At 43.0% G+C, this 18,677-nt stretch overlaps 2 protein-coding genes across 11 annotated transcripts in view; one reads left to right on the top strand and one right to left on the bottom strand.

Annotated features, from left to right (window-relative positions):
• Positions 1-1,215: 1,215 nt before the first annotated feature.
• Positions 1,216-14,861, top strand: aatf (apoptosis antagonizing transcription factor). 2 transcript variants are annotated; one of them, XM_017459887.3, is made up of 12 exons: positions 1,216-1,347; positions 2,234-2,404; positions 2,541-2,939; positions 3,076-3,213; positions 5,799-5,916; positions 6,023-6,254; positions 6,893-7,057; positions 7,226-7,309; positions 7,546-7,613; positions 7,747-7,827; positions 8,732-8,803; positions 13,555-14,861. In XM_017459887.3, the coding sequence occupies exons 1-12, from the start codon at positions 1,263-1,265 to the stop codon at positions 13,598-13,600; spliced, it is 1,659 nt and encodes a 552-aa protein (XP_017315376.1). In that variant the 5' UTR covers positions 1,216-1,262; the 3' UTR covers positions 13,601-14,861. The 2 variants fall into 2 exon arrangements, with proteins under 2 accessions (XP_017315376.1, XP_017315375.1); XM_017459886.3 differs by having other exon boundaries at positions 6,020-6,254.
• Positions 14,312-18,677, bottom strand: part of acaca (acetyl-CoA carboxylase alpha) — a 33,301-nt gene continuing 28,935 nt past the window's right edge. For all 9 annotated transcript variants that reach the window (XM_017459876.3, XM_017459879.3, XM_017459881.3 and 6 more), the window contains 5 exons: positions 18,558-18,670; positions 17,885-18,039; positions 16,964-17,134; positions 15,850-15,986; positions 14,312-15,259 (listed from right to left, as the gene is read on the bottom strand). In XM_017459876.3, coding sequence (XP_017315365.1) covers positions 15,133-15,259; positions 15,850-15,986; positions 16,964-17,134; positions 17,885-18,039; positions 18,558-18,670 — 703 coding nt within the window. In that variant the 3' untranslated portion in view covers positions 14,312-15,132. The remainder of the gene's footprint in view (positions 15,260-15,849; positions 15,987-16,963; positions 17,135-17,884; positions 18,040-18,557; positions 18,671-18,677) is intronic.

Genomic DNA, 18,677 nt, shown 5'->3' with positions numbered 1-18,677 from the left:
TGCCAGCTGGTTAGTGCGAGAGTTTCTGAATCACTAATACCACATTGTAGACCAGTTATTTTCATTAGAAAATCTGGGAAACTGTACCAACGGCAAAGACAGTCTAGCAATTTGACCGGCTCTGCCTGTGTTTTGGCAACTGGTAGCTAGTAAACCCAGGCTGGATTTTTCACCTGGGACATAAAGAAATTCCGTAAAATAAAGATACTTTTAACAATAATGAAACAAAACATTTCTACATAAAACTGACTACAAAGAGCAGCAATCAAGTCCACCAAATCAGCATGTGTTCTCATTCTACTTACAGAGTGATGTAGAATGCAGAAAATAAACGTACAAGACAAAATTTGTCTTAAATTTAGGGTCCCTTGTGTGTGTTATTCAATTCAATTCAGTTTTATTTGTACTGCGCTTTTAACAATGGACATTGTCCCTAAGCAGCTTTACAGAAATATATAAATTCAGAATATAAAAAGGACAAACTCCCTGAGATGATATGGGGAAGAAACCTTGAGAGGAACCAGAATAAAAAAAAGGAATCCATCCTCAGGTCCGGACAGCAGAAGGGGTCAGGATCACTGGTATCTCAGGAGTATCACGTGTAGCTCGACAGAAAGAGAGAGGGAGAGATTATTCGGTACGCTTATCTTTCCATAATGGTTAAGGACAATGTACATTGAGTGAGTGCAAGCAGGGACTCCAGCAAGACTAGCTATGACAGCATAACTAAAAGGAGACTCAAAAGGCAACACAGACATGAGGATCGCCCTGTTATGGTTTTTATGTCTTGGTGGCAAACAAACGTCCCAACAAGGATAAGAATACATAATCGTTTTGACCTTGTGAGGACATTTGCCTGGTCTCCACAAGGTAAAAACTGTTTTTCAATGGAAAAATGCAGCTTTCATTTTAAAAACACTAAAAGAGCCAAAAAGGCTCCTTGTCTTTTACTGAGGTTAAGAATAGGGTTCGATTTATGTGTAGGCATAATCAACAAAGGTCCTCTGAGGATGCTACAAAGGTGTGTGTGTGTGTGTGTGCAGAAAGAATGTTTTTATTTTTTTGTCCCCAAGTCAACAACAAAACTTTTGCGGACATATTTATTCTTCAGAAAACTGAAATTGCGCGTTCCCATACACGTTTGTATGTTGTGTTTGCACAAAATCCTAAAGAACACACAATTGGCGCTCGGTTATGGCGTTTGGAAGCTGGAAGGCGCATAGTGATGACGTACACAGCCGGTCAGCGCACTGAGAATAAACATGGCGGCGTCCATATCGGAGCAACTCGCGGATTTGTTGAACCCGCTGCCGAATTTCGCAGACCCCGAGGACGACCAGGATGACGGTATTTTAAACATAAACATCTGTTGTTTTTAGTGGCGCTTTAAAAACGGAGTTTAATGTTGTAAACACAAACAACAAATGTTTCAATGTGAACGAGTCGCGCAACACGCTGAGTGCGTGGGTAAATCCCAAATAGCTCGCTGGTCCGTATGTAGGTGCACTATATAGGGGGCGACAGTGATGACTTATGCGCACTATATAGTCCTATAGGGGGCAATTCGGGACACGACCTGTTGACAGTTATCTGTAGCTATGTACGAGTGTTTTAGCCAAGTATGTTGTTATTGTTCGTCTAGTCGGGGCTAAGTTTGATAACTTAAGGACTGTTTAACTCCTTTTCTAGCTCTGTAGTAACATTTTTAGCGCAATGCATACCTAAGGGGTGCCATATGCTCTACATAGGGCACCTATGTAGTGAGGGAGAAGCAATTAGATTTCAGCCTCTAACATAGAGCTTTCACTGGGAAGCTTTCTAGAGTGGAAATGTGAAAAAGCAATATATTATTTTATTCTTGACATTGTTTATATAATTAAATATTGTGTCATGCGGTCATTGCTGGAAAAAAAAAGGTTTATCTGTGTGCACAAGCTTATTTTTTCCTCTTCATACAAAACTTCTGATGTAGAAATAGTGGAGACTGATCTGTTTGAGTAGAATATATAGATGAGGACTAAAGCGCAGCCGCAGCACTCCTCTTTAGGTAGAGAGGAAGTGAGAGTTTAATCTCACTGCAGCACTACATGCATGTAGAACAGCATTTTGAGGGAAAAATAGAGACGCATGACCCCTTTCCCCACCCAAAAAAAAGTCCATTTCATTATAAAATCAATCTCGGATAGCATCGACGATAAGATGCTAATCACAGTTGTTCTTTTTTTTTTTGCAGAGACCAAAGCCAGAGTCGTAGACAAGTTTGATGAGGGAGGCGATGATGATGATGATCTCCCAGCCAGTGGACTGCGGAAGCGAACAGCTGCTTTGTTGGCAGATTCGGATAAACGCTATCGTGGCAGAGTGACGTCGCGCAAGGAGCTTGAGCAGGAGCTTGATGGCTCTGGTGTGTAAACCAAACAATCCTTTTCTCTCTGTGGCACTCTGCTACTTCACCTGTTAGAAATCTTCACCTGCTTATCCTGCTTGCCAAAGTTTTAAAGTTTAAAGGGGAAGTATCCTTTTTTTCTTTTATTTCTCAGCTGATGACGACGATGATGATGATGAAGACATCGAAGATAGACAGCTGGATAAAGAGATGGAACTTGATGATGATGATGATGAGGAGGAGGAGGAGGATGACGAGGATGAAGATATCGGTGATGATGACGGTTCACACATGTCCAGCTTGGTGTCGAAGATGAAGGGCACTGACTTGAGCTTCCCAAAAGAGACAGACTTCCGCAAGCTCACGGAGGGCATGGACGACCTGGAGGAGAGTGAGAGTGAGGATGAAGGGGAGACCGAGGATGACTCGGAAGAGGAAGATGAGGAGGACGACGACAAAGAAGACGTCGGCGACTCGGGAGATGTGATGACCTTCTCGAAGGAGAAGGTGGATGAAGAGGTGGAGAAAGGCAAAGCAGTGAAGAATCAGCTCGGTATGCATCGCAGTACCTGCTTAAAATAGATTTACTTATAAATAAATAAATAAATAAATAAACAAACAGCCTGAGTCACAATAAAATATGTTAGCTTTTCTCATGTGGCTAAACCGCTTCCTTTTCGGCTCCACAGCTCTTTGGGACCTGATGCTCGAAGGACGAATTAAAATGCAGAAAGCCCTCGTGACGGCCAATCAGCTTCCTCAGCCCGACACGTTCCCCGAGTTCAAGAGCAAAGGCGGGGCCGAGTACGCCGGCGCACTGAAGAACAGTGAGTGTAATCTGGTGTTATAACGTGCACACAGGGCATGCGTGTAACGTCACACCCCAGCGCTGCGGATTTCTCGCTCCCGATTGGTCAAAAGGTGTTGATTTTTTTTTTCCTGTAACTATATAGCAACAGCTCGCTCTCAGGGAGGTGTATGGCTGGACCAAGCCACTTAAACCTAATTTAAAAGTTGTCGATATGGCAAGGTTTTCTCCGAGGAGACGCTTTGATGAACATTTCGGGGAATGAGTCTCCAGTGTCAACGCGTCGGAACAATCGGTCTTATTAACTCGAGAGAGGGGAAACGGAGGCTGACGAGGGAATCGCTTTTCGTAATTAACTTGTGGCGAGTTACTAGGGAACTCACTTGTGAAATGTAACTATAAACGGATAAAAAGTTCCACTCCATCCCAACTAAGACCCAAAAAAGTCATTTAGTTTTTTATTTGGGTTATTGTTAAGCTGCAAGCAGGGAATGAAACCTAAAAGGAAAATAATCAGTGACAGGGAGGTGTTGTGTACTTTTTTTTTTTTTTTTTTTTTTTAAATCCGTTTAATGTTATGGAATGTCCTTGAACTTTTTTTCCCCCCTTAATAATTTTTATTTTTTATTTTTTGGTAATAGTTCTCTTCTTGGTTCATATTTATTTATTTATTTATTTTTTGCTTTGTTTTTGAATCCGTAGCTATAGACGGATCTGCGTTACGCCGCTAAATGTCCTTCTATGATTGATTAAATCTCGCTTTTATACACCAGGCAGTCCAGGCGGATTTCCACACCGTCGACCCCCCCCTCCAAATCCCACATACTTTTATGATCCGAGACCGCACTCTACGGATTCTTCACGCCGTGGACAATTAATCCATTTGTGTGCCTCCTTTCAGAGCCTGGCTGCTCCTCATTTGCATATTTATTGCCTTGCTCCTCTCGCCGGCGAATGATTGATGGGGGGCCGTCCTCCTGAATGGCGAGCAGGGAGAGGGGGCGGCGGCTTTTGCCGAGCTCGTGTACTTTTGATTAGCGCTGAAGATGATGGAATCCTCGCACCCTCTTGCCTCCCCCCCTCCTCCCCCTCTCTCCCTCTCTCTCATGATAATGGATTACAGGATTGTTTTCTTCTGATGCGAATTAATAACTGTTGACACAGGGACGAGCGAAAGCCCCGCTGCAGGTTTTCTCCTGTATGACTGGTGGGGGATGAATTTGTCAGATTGGCAGCCGCTGAGGGAGGCTGCACAGATACGCTGCAAGTTGCTGCTTTTGTTTTCTGATTCGGTCTGACAGGAGAGAGTGGAGTTGCATGCGCTGCTTTTGAATCCTCTTGTTTTCGAGTGAAATTTACATGAAAACAAAACAGACTAACGGATACAAAACAAATCGGATAACGTGATAAGTACGGAGTATAAACACTCGGGGGCATGCTGCTGTTGGAAAATAATCAACGAGTTACTGTTACCAGTCTGGAGTTTATTATTTTCCACAAAAAAAAATGTTTTATTCTGCTTATACCGCAGCAGATTGCTAGCTATTGTTGTTTTGTATTTATTAAAGAACAAAACCATGGGGTTTTTTTTTTCCTTTTTTTTTCCCCTTCAAAATCCGTCTATAGTTATGTTTCAGGTTGCGGAATGGAAAATTACTTCCTGATACTACTTCCATTCCCTTGCCAGTCTCTCTCTCTCTCTCTCTCTCTCTCTCTCTCTCTCTCTCTCTCTCTCTCTCTCTCTCTCTCTCTCTACTTTCTACTTTCCTTCCTTTCTTTCCATCCTTCCCTTTCCTTCTTTCTTTACTTTCTTTCCTTCTTTCTTTCCTTCTTTCTTTCATTCTTTCTTTCATTCTTTCTTTACTTATTCTTTCCTTCCTTCCCTTTCCTTCATTTCCTTCCTTTCCTTCCTTTTCCCTTTCCCTTCCCTCAAAAAATTTGCAACTTGGCATGTTACCAAGAAATTCCTTCGTCCTTCCGTAAATATTAAATTAACTTAATAAACAGAAAGCGCTAACATATCAACATTCTTAAAATAACCACGTGTTTTTTTTTTTTTTACTGTTTTTTTTTGTTTGTTTGTTTTTTAGTCTTAAACTTTGTGGAATTAGCTTAATGAGTACATAAATATAAACCCGAAGCTCCTTATAGACAATTAATCAATACCTTCTGGCCAATCAGAATCGAGAATAGAGCAGCGCTGTGTGCTGGGACATGCTCCATACACAGTTTTGAAAGTTCTTTTTGGTTACATTTTAATATGGATTGCGTTGTTTTTGTAAAGGAAACATTCTGGCTTGTCATGTATTTACTGTCGTCTAGTCTTGAATGTTACTCGTCACTTCTGCTCTTTTCCAATACACACGGTATCAGACCTTTTCGCACCAGGAATCCTTATTCTGCTTTTTTCCCCCTCGTCGACCACCATTTCAAGGTTCCGAGCGAACTTTGTGCTATCACTATAAATCTTGATGATCAGGATATTTTTTTCTTTTGTCACATCCCTAGGTAGGATGGATCAGTACCTAATGCTGCGCTTTAACCCTGTTATGTGAAACTTTGGCTGTGAGCATTTATTATATACTTTCTGTCTGTGTTTAACAGGCCACAAAGCTCTGAAGGCTCTCCAGAGATCTTTATTAGAGCTGCAGGACCTGCTGCTGTATCAGAACCCAGAAACCAGAGCCATCTCGCAGGGGAAGACATGGGGACAAGACATCAGGTATCGCACACCGCATCCCACCGCTTTTCTGTCATTTTAAGCGTCTTTTAAAAACGGATTTAAAAGTGCAGAGGGGTTTCTCAACCCGGAACCGTTTCTCCAGCAGCAAGTCCGAGGAAGATGAAGAGGTCGAGAGCGATGAGGGTGAAAACGAGGACGATGGCGACGAGGAGGAAAAGCGGCCCGCAGGTCGAAGCGGACCCTCCAAGCGGAAGCTGGAGACGACGCAGTATCCTGACTTCATGGCTAAGCGCTTTGCGGCCTTCCAGCCGTACCGCGACGCCACGCTGCAGAAATGGTACGACAAGACGCGGCTCACCACGGGCAAGAACAACAAGGTAAAGGAGCCCTCGTTTTATCATGATGTACCTAATATATCGTACACTCATTCGTCCATCCATCTAGCCTTCCACCTTCTCATCCATCTATCCATCCATCCATCCCTGCCTCACTCCTACCTGTCTATTCAATCTGCCTGCTCATCTATCTATCTATCTATCTATCTGTCCATCTATCTGTCCATCCATCCATCCATCTACTGCCCGCCCTTCCACCTACTCATCCATTCCTCCATCCATCCATCCATCCCTGCCTCACTCCTACCTGTCTAGTCAGCCATCTGCCTACTCATCCATCCCTGGTTGCCATCCATCAATGCATTTATCCATTTATACCTGCTTACCCATCCATCCATCCATCCACATAGTCATCAATATATCTGTCCATCCTTCTGTTCGTCTGTCCGTCCATCCATCCATCATGAATGTGTCCATCCATTTATCCACCCCTCCATCAATAAATCTGTCCATCCATCCATCTATCAGTCTGTCTCTCCATCTATCTATCTGTCTGTCTGTCATTCATCCATCATTTATCTATCTATCTATCCATCCATCCATCCGTCCACTGGACCAGTCTTTCTTTTTCTGTCTTGACCCATTAATACGTCGCTGCTTATTCCCTCTGTCTGTCTCAGGGCTTCGGCGCGTTTGAGCGGAACATCCTGACGCAGGTGGAGCAGGTGCTGATGGATAAGGAGCGCCTGCTGAAGCGTACACAGACACGCAGGTCTGACTACAGAGTGCTGGGCAAACCGGAGCTCAGCGCCGTCACCACGCAGTCCCGCAGCACAGAGCCTGAGGTACGGGTTCTGCTGATAAACCGGACCTATAGTACAGCTCGGTTGTGCTCATGAGGAGCTTCTCCAGAACCGTACAGGATTTTACTGAAAATTGAATGACTATAATAACCATGGTTGTGTGTGTGTGTGTGTGTCATAGACGTCACCTCATTGTCTTTTTGCATTTAGGCCGCCGAGCCAGTGCTCAAAGCTAACGCACATCTCAAAGATCTGGACGAGGAGATCTTCGACGATGACGACTTTTATCACCAGGTACAAATCTCGAAAACAGCTGTGAGAAGTAAAGTAACAATTTCCACAGGGACTTGCGTAGTGAACATTGGTATAAAATCACTGTGGTATAAGAGCAATAAAACACTGTTATTGGAAAAGAATCAGCTTTGGGATGGGAACTGTAGCTGCAGCACGCCACTTTGTTGTTGATTGTTTTACTAGAACAGTACACCCCCAAGTGTTTTATTCCTGACATTGCGTGTTTTCATTTGCAGCTTCTTCGAGAGCTGATCGAGCGAAAAACTAGTGCAGCTGATCCTAATGATCAAGTGGCTATGGGCAGGTATGTGTGTGTGTATATGTGTGTGTATATGTGTGTGTATATGTGTGTGTGTGTGTGTGTGTGTGTGTGTGTGTGTGTGTGTGATTGTTGACTTGTATCACTTATTACCCAAGCGGGGTGTGTGTCTCTACAGGCAGTGGCTGGCCATCCAGAAGCTTCGCAGCAAGATCAAGAAGAAAGTGGACACGAAGGCGAGTAAGGGCAGGAAAGTCCGGTAAGTTCCTTTACCTCCTTCTGTCTTTCTCTCTCTCTCTCTCTCTCTCTCTCTCTCTCTCTCTCTCTCTCTTACTTTCCTTTATTCACCTGCTCTCTGATCCTTTTTCCTGCTTTCAGAGATTTCCTTTCCCTTTCATTCCCCCTTTATCTCTCTTCCCTTCTTAACTCCTTTTCTTTTTTTGTTCTTCCGTTTAGTTTATTTCTTCTTTTCCCTACGTTTCTTTTAAACGTTATTTATTTATTTGTTTGTTTGTTTGTTTGTTTATTTATTTATTTATATCTTCCTTCCTTGTTTCCTTCAGTTTTTCTTTTTTCCTACTTTCCTTTTTTTGTTACCTCCTTTTCTTCCCTCTTTCTTGTTTTTTTCCTTCTCTTTCTCCTTTCCTTCTTTTCCCTTTCCTTCACTCTTTCCGTATTCTTTTTTCCCCTCCCTTCCTTCCTTCCTTTTTTTCTGCTTCTTATTTTTTCATTCACCTCCTCTTTTTTCCTGCTTTCAGAGATTTCCTTTCCCTTTCATTCTCCCTTTATCTCTCTTCCCTTCTTAGCTCCTTTTTTTTCTTGCTTTTCTTTCTTTCTTCCTTTTTTTTCCTTCTTATTTTCCCCAGGGTTCTATTATTACTTTTCTTTATTTGTATTTCCTTGTTTCCTTCAGTTTTTCTTTTTTCCTATGTTACCACCTTTTATTCCCTCTTTCTTGTTTTTTTTCTCTTTTTTCCCTTCCTTCTTTCTTTCCTTATTCTCTTTTCCCCTTCGTTCTTTCTTTGTAGTTTTCCATTTCTTACTTTCTTTCCTTTTTCATTTCACTTTCTTTTTAAAAATGTGTGTGTGTGTGTGTGTGTGTGTGTGTGTGTGTGTGTGTGTGTGTGTGTGTGTGTGTGTGTGTGTGTACGTGCATGTTTCAGATTCCATGTACACAGTAAGCTGATGAATTTTATGGCTCCTATTGACCACAGTACCATGGGTGATGAAGCTCGGTGAGTGAATTCTCTTTATTCCTTCTATATTTTTTCCAGACACGTCCGTCCGTCACACCACATATAATATCTCTAGAAAAGTAGGAACTCCACTCCGTGATGATTTAAATGAATCAGATAGTGAGTGTAATGTTCCCCGCAGACCTGACTGTTGATTTGTGTTTATTATTAAAATGATACAGCAGATTTCAGCTCCCGAAGCTGCACTGTATTTGCTAGTTTAAGTTTGTGTTGCAGTGATATATTGAGGGTCCTGCTGGAGAGGGGTGTGGGTGGGTGTGTGGGTGTGTGTGTGTGTGTGTGTGTGTGTGTGTGTGTGTTTAATTAATGGTGCTGCTCTGTCTGTCTCTGTCTTTCTTCAGTGCCCGCCTGTCAGCTAACCCTAATCCCCTCTCAAACAGAGCGCTGGCAAATCAAACAGCCTCGCCCTCCCTCTGTAGATATACATTCATTAACACACACACACACACACACACACACACACGCACACACACGCTGCCTCACAGTTTTCAGAATTTTTTTTTTGTTGAGGAAACACAAAGAAAGCAATTTAAGTCCTTTTCCCTTTTTTCAAACTTTTTGTGCTTTTGTCGCTATCACCTTTTGACAGTAAATAAGAATGAAATAAACAATAAACAGCATTCTGACATGGAGAAGAGCGTAAACAAGTTTTTACTTGGAACGAGAAACTTCTAACTTGAGTCTAAGTTTGTGAGTTTTTCTCCAGGTCTGATCAACCTGATGGGTCTTGGTGTGCTTGCAGGCTTTCAGTCCACCCAGGCAGGAGTCCCTCCTGTTTCTGCTTGTTTAATAGGTTCATCTTGGGCTCCAGTCAGCTATCCAGTGTGCCTCATGTTTGGTTGGACTGAAAGCGCGCAGCCACACCGGCCCTTTGCGGACAAGATCGAAGACCTCTGATATTGAGGGCTTCCATATGGAATGACCAAGAGTGTGCCTCGTGTTACCACATACACCATGTTTCCTCTTGCACGATGTTACCTCATACACATCTTTACCTCATACACATCTTTACCTCATACACATCTTTACCTCATACACATCTTTACCTCATACACATCTTATTCTCATACACACCTTTACCTCATACACACCTTAACCGCATTCAGGGTGTAGCCTTTTACACACCTTTACCTCACTCAGGGTGTATCATACACTTCTTAACCTCATTCAGGGTGTAACCTCATACACATTTTAACCTCATTCAGGGTGTAACCTCATACACATTTTAACCTCATTTAGGGTGTAACCTCATGCACATCGTAATCTCTTACATGGTGTTACCTCTGACTCGGTGTTGCCTCTTACACCGTGTAACCTTGTACATGGTGTAAAATGTAAAAAGTGCAATCTTGTACAAGGTCAAACTAGATTAAATTGGGTGTTATATAGTGAACTCCGTCTATATTGCTTTATTCCTCTAGCTAGTTATCTGGGAAAGTAGGTTGCTGCCTGGCACGCTAACGTAACCGCTAGAGCTGTACACTCCTCTGTTTCGCTGCAAGCGGCCACTCGTACTGCATACTTCTGTACAGTAAGGCTGCAGTAATATCATTATTGGTGCAGAAACAACACTGGTACTCGATACCCCCTTCTCATTTTAATGACATGATGAGACCACGTTGACTAAAGTTAGCGTGTTGATACGGAGACTTTTTGGAATTACTGACGATCGTATGCGAGTAACAGCGCTAGAGACGCAGTCTCTGCAGGCCGACTGTACACGTTTTTTTTTTTTTTTAATGATGACCGATTATCCAAAATTATTCGCAAAGCAGAGGCATTTATTCTTAAACATTCGCCAGTGATTTGCTGAGCTTTTCTCAACACAAACGTGTTACGTTAGAAGAGCACAGTCGTGCGTTCATTCATTAACGTACTTATCTATTTAACTCGCCCCTTCTGAGAATATTTGACGTATCTACGGTACTTTGATTTTTGCTACAGCTGGTGGGGGAAAAAAAAGGGATTGTGTGGATGACATGGTGTTGTCTCTGAGCAACTAGCATGAGCTAGCTATGGGTGTCGTCACTAGCTGTGTTTCCATCCACTTATTTTTGTGATTTTTGGGATGTCAGATAAAATAAAATAAAAAATGCTGGATGGAAAAACCAGCTGCGGATAAAATTTCCAGAATGCGCATTTGAAAAAAGAAAGAAAGAAAGAAAAAAAAAAAAAGTCGTGCGACTTTGCCTCAACGAATCACGTGATTCGGATAGTTGGCTCAGGAAAATAAAAATGGCGGCGAGCGAGTTTTTTTTTGTGTGTCGGCTCACATGTTCAAGGCGTGCTAATTCACGTGTTCGCTAAACTTTCTCCGGAAGGCGACTGAACTGTCACTGCATCCTGTGATTAGTTCTTATTCAAGAGAATCACTGCGTTATCCCGTTCTCACGTTCGAACTCCCGCGAGATCTGACCTTTTTTTTTTTTTTTTTTGGATATTACATTTTATTTGGAAAAACATTTAGTTTCTCACAAGTGTGTGTAGGGCGGCTTTTATTTATTTATTTATTTATTTTTTAAAGCTTGTCGTGAAAAACAGAAACACAGCGTGACCTTTTCTGTTCTCACCCTCTCGCTCGCTTTCTCTCATTTACATAGCTATCAATGAACTACAGTAATAATAATGATGTATGGCAACGGCATCAGCCGGCTGACCACTGACCTTTGCAGGAGTGGGATTCCAGGTGACCTTTTCCATGCGTACACACACACACGACTTTTCTTCCTGTCCCCCATTGGCTCTGAACAGTAGCTGTGTAGCGTGTGTGTCCCCCAAACCCCCCACCCCACCCCCCGACTGACATGGACCACTGGCCCCATGAATGTTAATGTGGCAGTATAGGAGCGCGCGCACACACACACACACACACACACTCTCACTCACTCTGTAGGTATTCCATAGTGGGTTGAGATTAGCACTCTGCATTTAGTTCTAATGGTGACTGGTGATGCATTTTGATATGGAGTCATCTATTACTTTCCTTTTTTGACCCCCCCCCTCCCCCCTCTGTGTGTGTGTGTGTGTGTGTGTGCGCGCGCGCATGCATGTTTGCCATGGCTCTGTCAGAATAAGAATGTATGCATTATATGATAATCAGAGGGAGCCGTAATCCTCGCCACTCCCGCCGCATTTCAAGCAGGGATTGAGGATTAAACGGCCTGGCCCGAGACCCTCAGGACATTAACTCCCACCTGTGTGTGTGTGTGTGTGTGTGTGAGAGAGAGAGAGAGAGAGAGAGGAGAGAGAGAGGAGAGAGAGAGAGTGAGGGAACGTCAGGAATAGCCGACTCTAAACTGTGCCTGTAGGTTTTAAAGATCGGGATAGATATAAGGACGAGTGTTATGCCTCTATAGGATGCTGTTTGATGTTTGCTGATCAGCGCTACACTGCCCCCTAGTGGCTGCGGTCTGAATGCGCTCAGGACACGCAATCAGAACATTGGTGCAATATGTAAAAGAAGACTGGGTCCGTCTTTATTTGTAGTGGGGGGGTTGGTCTGATCTCTTAGCACCTATTAAAAAAAAACCCCAACCATCAAGAATTTGAATCGTAACGTTACATATGGTCTCGAGACCGTGCCGTCGGCCCTCTTCGTCATAATCAAGATTTAGATGAACTTTTTGAGCTTTAGAGCCTCTCATTGAATACAGCTTAAAATTGGAAGACCGGGTCAGGATGGATCAAGATCACGTAGGTTTAAAACATATTAGTGTTAATTGCCTGAACTTTGGGGTGGGGTTCGTTCATTTGGAGCAAATGTTGCTAATTATTAAGTAATGAATAAAACACGACGGGCATGCTGTTCTAGGAGACATAATTTAATCTCACTCTCCTCTATATTACTTTCCCCTACTTCATTTCTCTTTCCTTCTTTTTACTATTCTCTCCTTCCTTGCATTTGTTCTCTCTTTCACTTGTCTTTGTTGATTTTTTTCCCTTACTTTCTGCGTTTTAGTCTCCTCCTTCTGATTATCATCTCATCTTCCTTACTTTTATTTTTTTAATTCCTCACGTCAAGAAAAGAAAAAAAAAACCAACACCTCAGCTTATCGTGTTGCTGAGAAACTAAAGCGTAAACTCTTCTGTCCTGAAGACTTCTGAGTCAAAGATTTTACGGAATCTTAAGGGATAAAGGGCTGAATCTCATTATCGTTAATTAGATTAATTATAGGGCCGAGCACCTGTAATGTGCCAAAGAATCTGACGGTGAATTCGCCAAACAGGAAGTGAGGTCGTGTCTCAGCACACTGACATGAATATTGGTAGGCACCTTCTGGACCATGTCCTGAGGCTATGCAACCAATTTCGTGACAGTGCCACTTACTGGTCAAAAGTTACAATAACATGCCGGAAATGCTCGCAGCTAAGTCCAGTGTTGTGCAATTCCTCCAGATTTTGTCCGGTCTTCACCGAGTTCGGCTCACGTCATCTTGAGGCCTGTCTGAACAAAAGTTCTCAAAGGAACTCTGTTATTCAAAACCGTGTGGCTCACTGCACGTGGGTGCTTGGCCCCCTGAAAATGCTATTTGCAGCTTTGATTGTTATCATTATTATTATTATTGGTTAGTTCCTATGTTTATTAAAGCAGAGAAAGACCTTGTGCGTGACTTCGATACACTGGGGTTTAAGGAATCAATCATCCGAGACGTCTGCCAGATGTTCATGTCCTTTGCTTGTAATGTTTGTATGATTTTCGTTTTGTGAACATGTGGTTCCTCTGTGTTCAGGTCCGAGCTGTACCGATCTCTGTTTGGATCCCAGATGCTTCAGTGAAGCTACTGATGGAGGTGGAACATACCTGAGGATCTCACACACACACTGCCAAAGAGACATTGCAGCGATCCAGACTGCTGCGAGCCGGCAGAATGTTCGAAAGAAAACAATTTTATGTTTTTTAAAATCATGTCATTTCTATTCTTTGGAAATAATTATAGAAATCGGACTTTATTTCTGATCTGCTTTTGTAATATAAAGTGACTTTCCCCCCCCACACAACAATGGAGAGAAGTTCTTATAGCTGAAAATCTACAGAATATACTGTGCTGGATCTCACATGCTAGTATTTGGTAAAAGTGTTTATATGGTGTGTGGAAAAAAAAAAAAAAGGAGGTAGTCAGTGTTACCTGAGGTTGATTATTTTCCTTTAACAGCACATCCTGAAGGTGCACGTTCTTCAGGCTCCTACTTTTCCCTTTCTTCATATGTCTTCCATTTATATTGTGTTCCTATCCTTTTTATGTCTAGTGTTTGATATTCCCTCTTCTTTTCCCCCTTCCTGTCCTACTTCTCCCTCCTTTATTTTTTGCTTCTGTTTTTCCTTTTCTTTTCCTCGGTTTCTTCCTCTCATTATTTGTCTCCTCTTGCAATTGTGAACCCTTTATCCCTTATTCCTTTCTTTTTGGGTTTTCATCGCTCCTTTTCTTTTCCTTCCACCAGGCCCCAACACGCTCCGTTCGGTAATAATCACCAGACTCCACAAGTGGATGAAGTTGATTTTTTTATTGAGTTAAATTCAGCGGGAACACGTTCGCCACCTTAAACACGCGCTCGGGTCAGCCGGCGCGCCGCTATCATGCATCAGTAGCACGGTCACTTTTAGTCCGGGTCTGTGCAAAGACGCGACCTTTCACAGAGTCGGCACCGTCGCCGGGAACTAGGACCCAAATGCTTTCAAGCAGCGTTAATGACCCTATAACTCCACCCCGAATCCCTCCATCCGCCACCTTTTTCACCATGAAGTTTCTTGCTTTTAGTCACTAAAGCAATAGCATATTTATTTATTATTATTATTCTAACCGTTTTACTCTTCGAGCTCAAGTTTGGTCCTGAACGTACAGTATAACTATCAAGCACACTTCACCAATGTCTGTTAGCACAAATAACTCCTCCCCCCACCCCTCAACACATACTACAATTTCAGTTAATAAATTACAGAGTTGCATAACGCATGTTAAAAAAAATGAACACCATATTGTGCGTGTAACACTAAGTATTTAACAACCACACAGACACGTGAGTGGGTCGAGGGAAGGGGGTAAGGTGCACTCGGAGGTGGGCGGGGTTATGATTGTACTGGCTTTAAGAGTAGTGTGTGTGTAGTGTTTAAGCTTAGCGTTTTTTTGCTGGATCGGTTTTGGCTCATGCCGTCAGACAGAAACGACGCTATGGAAGCCTAGCGCAGCTGGGTAGAAAAGATGATCTTGACTCATCTCAAATTTACGTTTACAAGTCCAGAATCATGGCCGCCGTGACGTCTGCGACGGTGTGTCGGCTCCTCTCAGGGGTGCGTGTGGGTGTTGTGGGGTTCAGGAGGAGTTTGGGGCGTCCATGGTGGAGAGGATGCGCACCACTTCGGCCCGCTGCGTGGGGGAGATGTGCTGCGTCATGTGCACGATGGAGTCCATGGCCACCTCGGGGTTCGCCTGAACCAGACTGAAAGATGGACAGAGAGGAAAGAAAGAAAGAAATAAAAAAAAAAAAAAAACATTAGCATCTTTCAGACTTGTTTTTTTTCCTTCTTTGTTTGTTGTGAATTATTAATGTTATTAAGAAAAAAGGAAAAGATAAGGTGAGACAGGTAGACAAACAGAGATAAAGACAAAGAAAGAGAAGGAAAGATTGTCTACCTAATGCCGGCCTACAAAAATAAACAAGCTGCAATAGAGTGATAAAAAGGTAAAGAAGAATAAAAAAAAAAAAAAAAAGAGGTTGAAAGACAGCGAGGATGCACAGACAAGTGTGTGGACAGACAGATATATGATTGGATAGCTGGGTGCATAGACAGACAGTTTGACGGGTGCAGATACATTCAGGCGGCCGTACAGACGAACAGGCACAGAGACAGATGAGTCGGATGGGTGGATTGACAATGAGAGGAGGGAGGGAGGGAGAGGGGGGGGGCCCTGACATGTTACAAGTAGAAAGATGACTTTTGAAAGTCCCTCCAGAGCCGGGGCGGGGTAAAGGGAAAAAAACAAATAAATAAAAAATAGGAGTGTATATTAGGAATGCCGAGACGTTACCTGCGGATCTGTTTGAGAATGTGGTCCCTGCGGATGTACTTAATGTTCTCGTCGATAACAGACCGCGCCCCTTCCTCCTCAGCCAGCTGCTTCTCCAACCACTCCACCACGTCCTCATTACTGTCCCATAAATACGCCTGTCACACACACAAAAAGTAATGATGAAATACACCAGGAATTCTTTTCAACTTTGTCTGATTCAAATAAACTGCTTTTGACGTGAATAATTTGCGTGTTTGATTATCACCACCGTCCAAATTGTAATAAAAAAACGCTCTCTTGATTAAGGCCCTACAGATAAGGCTGATTTGAAACAAAGCTGGACCCTGAAAGATTTGCTCTGAAAATGGGGAGGGGGTGGCGGGTAGGAAGGAATGAATAAATAAATAAATAAATAAATAACCCCGAGCTCATAGTGGACGGGAACATTTAACGGCCTTTATTAATCATGTTTAATCCGTTTGCTTTTAATTAAGAAACAGCATGTTGCACTCCTATCTGTGCTTGCCAGGGAGGAGATTAATTGCGGCTTAAGATAGCCCGCTCTGATTGGGGCTAATGCATTAGCCGCGTCAGCCGCCGCCTCCTCCTCGTGCGGATACTTGTGAGGGCCGCCGGCGGCGGTTGGCATCGCGCCAGGAGCCTGGTGCGTCCCTCACGCGCAGACCGAGTCGGCTCGGACTTAAAAACACGGCATTCTTGATGCACCGGCTTTACTGTAGGCGACGTGCAGACAATCCGTTTGTTCGTTTCCGTATAAACGTTACGGAAAACTTTGACAAAATCTAGTGAGGATGTTCACGTGTAAACGAGATATTAGTATTCTACCAATTTACACAGGATCACGCTGGTCATCAAATACATTCGAGCACATTTGAAGTCTACATAGAACTGTAGGTGAAACATCGCCTCATGTTTAATAACTAATTTAAAAATCGAATAGATTTATAACGAGACTATATTTAGCATAAAAACGTCTTCACGACTGTCTTAAGCTTTAACATTTCAATAACGATTTATACGTACGATACGTTAAAGTAATTAGAGAACATCAAATTAAGAACGTGATTAAGTGAATCGAATGAAAGGATGTTTATTTTTTTTTGGGCCGCACCTTCACGGCTCCCTCGGCCTCGACGAACCAGCGCCGCAGCATGGCCTGCACCTGGCCGTCGGTCAGCTCGCTGTTAGCCTGCTGGATCTTCTTCTTCACCGTGTCCTCCAACAGGAGCCGCCGCAGACGCCAGTAAAAGAACTGCCTGGATGTGCGCCACTCCAACACGTCCTGCCAACGCGGAACAAAACATTTTTCTGGCTGCGTTTCATTTCATTTTTGCTTCCTTAAAATTTTTACGCAAAGTTTCGTTTTAAGTCACTGCGTAAACAGATTAATAGCATACCACATTCTCTTTTAGTAGTATAGATTATATTGTATTGTATTTAGAGATCGACCGATACCGATTATTTGTGTGTTATTTGTTTGTTTGTGTTTATGCGCCCAATAATCGATATTTATTGTTTAACTTTGACACAATGAACAATTTAATCAATTTCACTTCTTTCTTTGCATACAAAACAAAACCCTCATTTATACGCCAATAAATAGAGGGGTCTAAAAGAGTACAAACAAACAAACAAATAAAGTGTCTTTTTAAAAAAAAAAAAAAAGGCTTTGATGAGGTAAACATTACTCTGAGTTTGTCTCTAGCTTGACACGTCTAATTTGCGCATTAATGGCTATGTTAAGTAAATGGCGGTCCTGCGTGCAGTTCTCAAAGCGCCCACAGGATGGCGGCATTTATCGGTGGAGCCGATATTACAAAACCGATATCCGATTATGGAAAATAAATCGGTAAAACTGATTATCGGTCGATCTCTGATTGTATTAACTAGCTGTTGTAACGTTCACCACAGAAGCTGTAACCGACAGCAAGAAGCCAGCGACGCTCGTATGTTACTCTAGGAGCCATAATGCTACACGATAACGTAGATACGAGCCGTCACGGCGGGATGAAAAATCGAATCATAGGCTCACAGTGATGACTCCTTTCTCCTGCATGCGTCCCGGCGTGTCGTGCAGGTCGGCAAACTGCACAGCTACTTGATGGTAGATGGGCAGCAGGAACTCCTCTCGCTCCTTCAGTTTGCCCTCCAACTCCTTACGTTCTGATACGTTCAGCTCCGGCGTGCCTGCGTACACACAAGTGTAACGACTGCTGATATAACGTGAGGATTAGCACGAAACAAGAGAACAGCACCACATGCAACGATCCACGTGACCATGCCATTTGCTCTGGGCTAATACGGTTTCTGTAGAAAACTAAAACGTTACTTGGTGTTGTGTTTAAGGGACCCCAAAAAAAAAAAAAAATTTGAGTGACCCCAGGAAAACACAATGGACAAGTATTCAGACCCTTTTCTAAAGCACTAGAACATGTTTTGCTTTGACTGTAGTAGTAGTAGTATGATGCCGCCGCCATCATGCTTCACCCTTTTCACCAGACGCAGTAGCTTAAAAACCTCCACAAGGGGTCTGAATACTTTCCAAAGTCCAAATTACTCGTCACTTGCTAGACGTCAGCTTAAATGCCGCTCTCTCGCTAGAACGTAGGATGAAGATGTGTCCGGTGAGATTATCGCGCTCTTAAACGCGAGTTGTTTTATTTATTTTATTTATTACGTGCGCTAAACAAGATTTCTGGACTCACCAAGTCTCTCAGCCAGACCCATGTAAACGGGATCGACGCGCCTCATGGTCTTGACCAGATCCTTCTTTCTAAACTTGATCTCCACCGTCCCCTCCGGCTCCAACACGCCACCGCTGCGCA

The sequence above is a fragment of the Ictalurus punctatus genome, chromosome 28 (genome assembly GCF_001660625.3).
Source record: "Ictalurus punctatus breed USDA103 chromosome 28, Coco_2.0, whole genome shotgun sequence".
Classification (NCBI taxonomy): Eukaryota; Metazoa; Chordata; class Actinopteri; order Siluriformes; family Ictaluridae; genus Ictalurus; species Ictalurus punctatus.
The sequence above is the reverse complement of the archived record's forward strand: the minus strand, read 5'-3'. Positions and strand labels throughout refer to the sequence as shown.

Bases quoted from the DNA above. Each gene is read 5' to 3' on its own strand.
- aatf (XM_017459886.3), top strand. From the start codon at position 1,263: ATGGCGGCGTCCATATCGGAGCAACTCGCGGATTTGTTGAACCCGCTG. The intron at 6,255-6,892 runs GTAAAGGAGCCC...TGTCTGTCTCAG, and splicing joins CCACGGGCAAGAACAACAAG to GGCTTCGGCGCGTTTGAGCG. The intron at 7,310-7,545 runs GTACAAATCTCG...TTTCATTTGCAG, and splicing joins ATGACGACTTTTATCACCAG to CTTCTTCGAGAGCTGATCGA.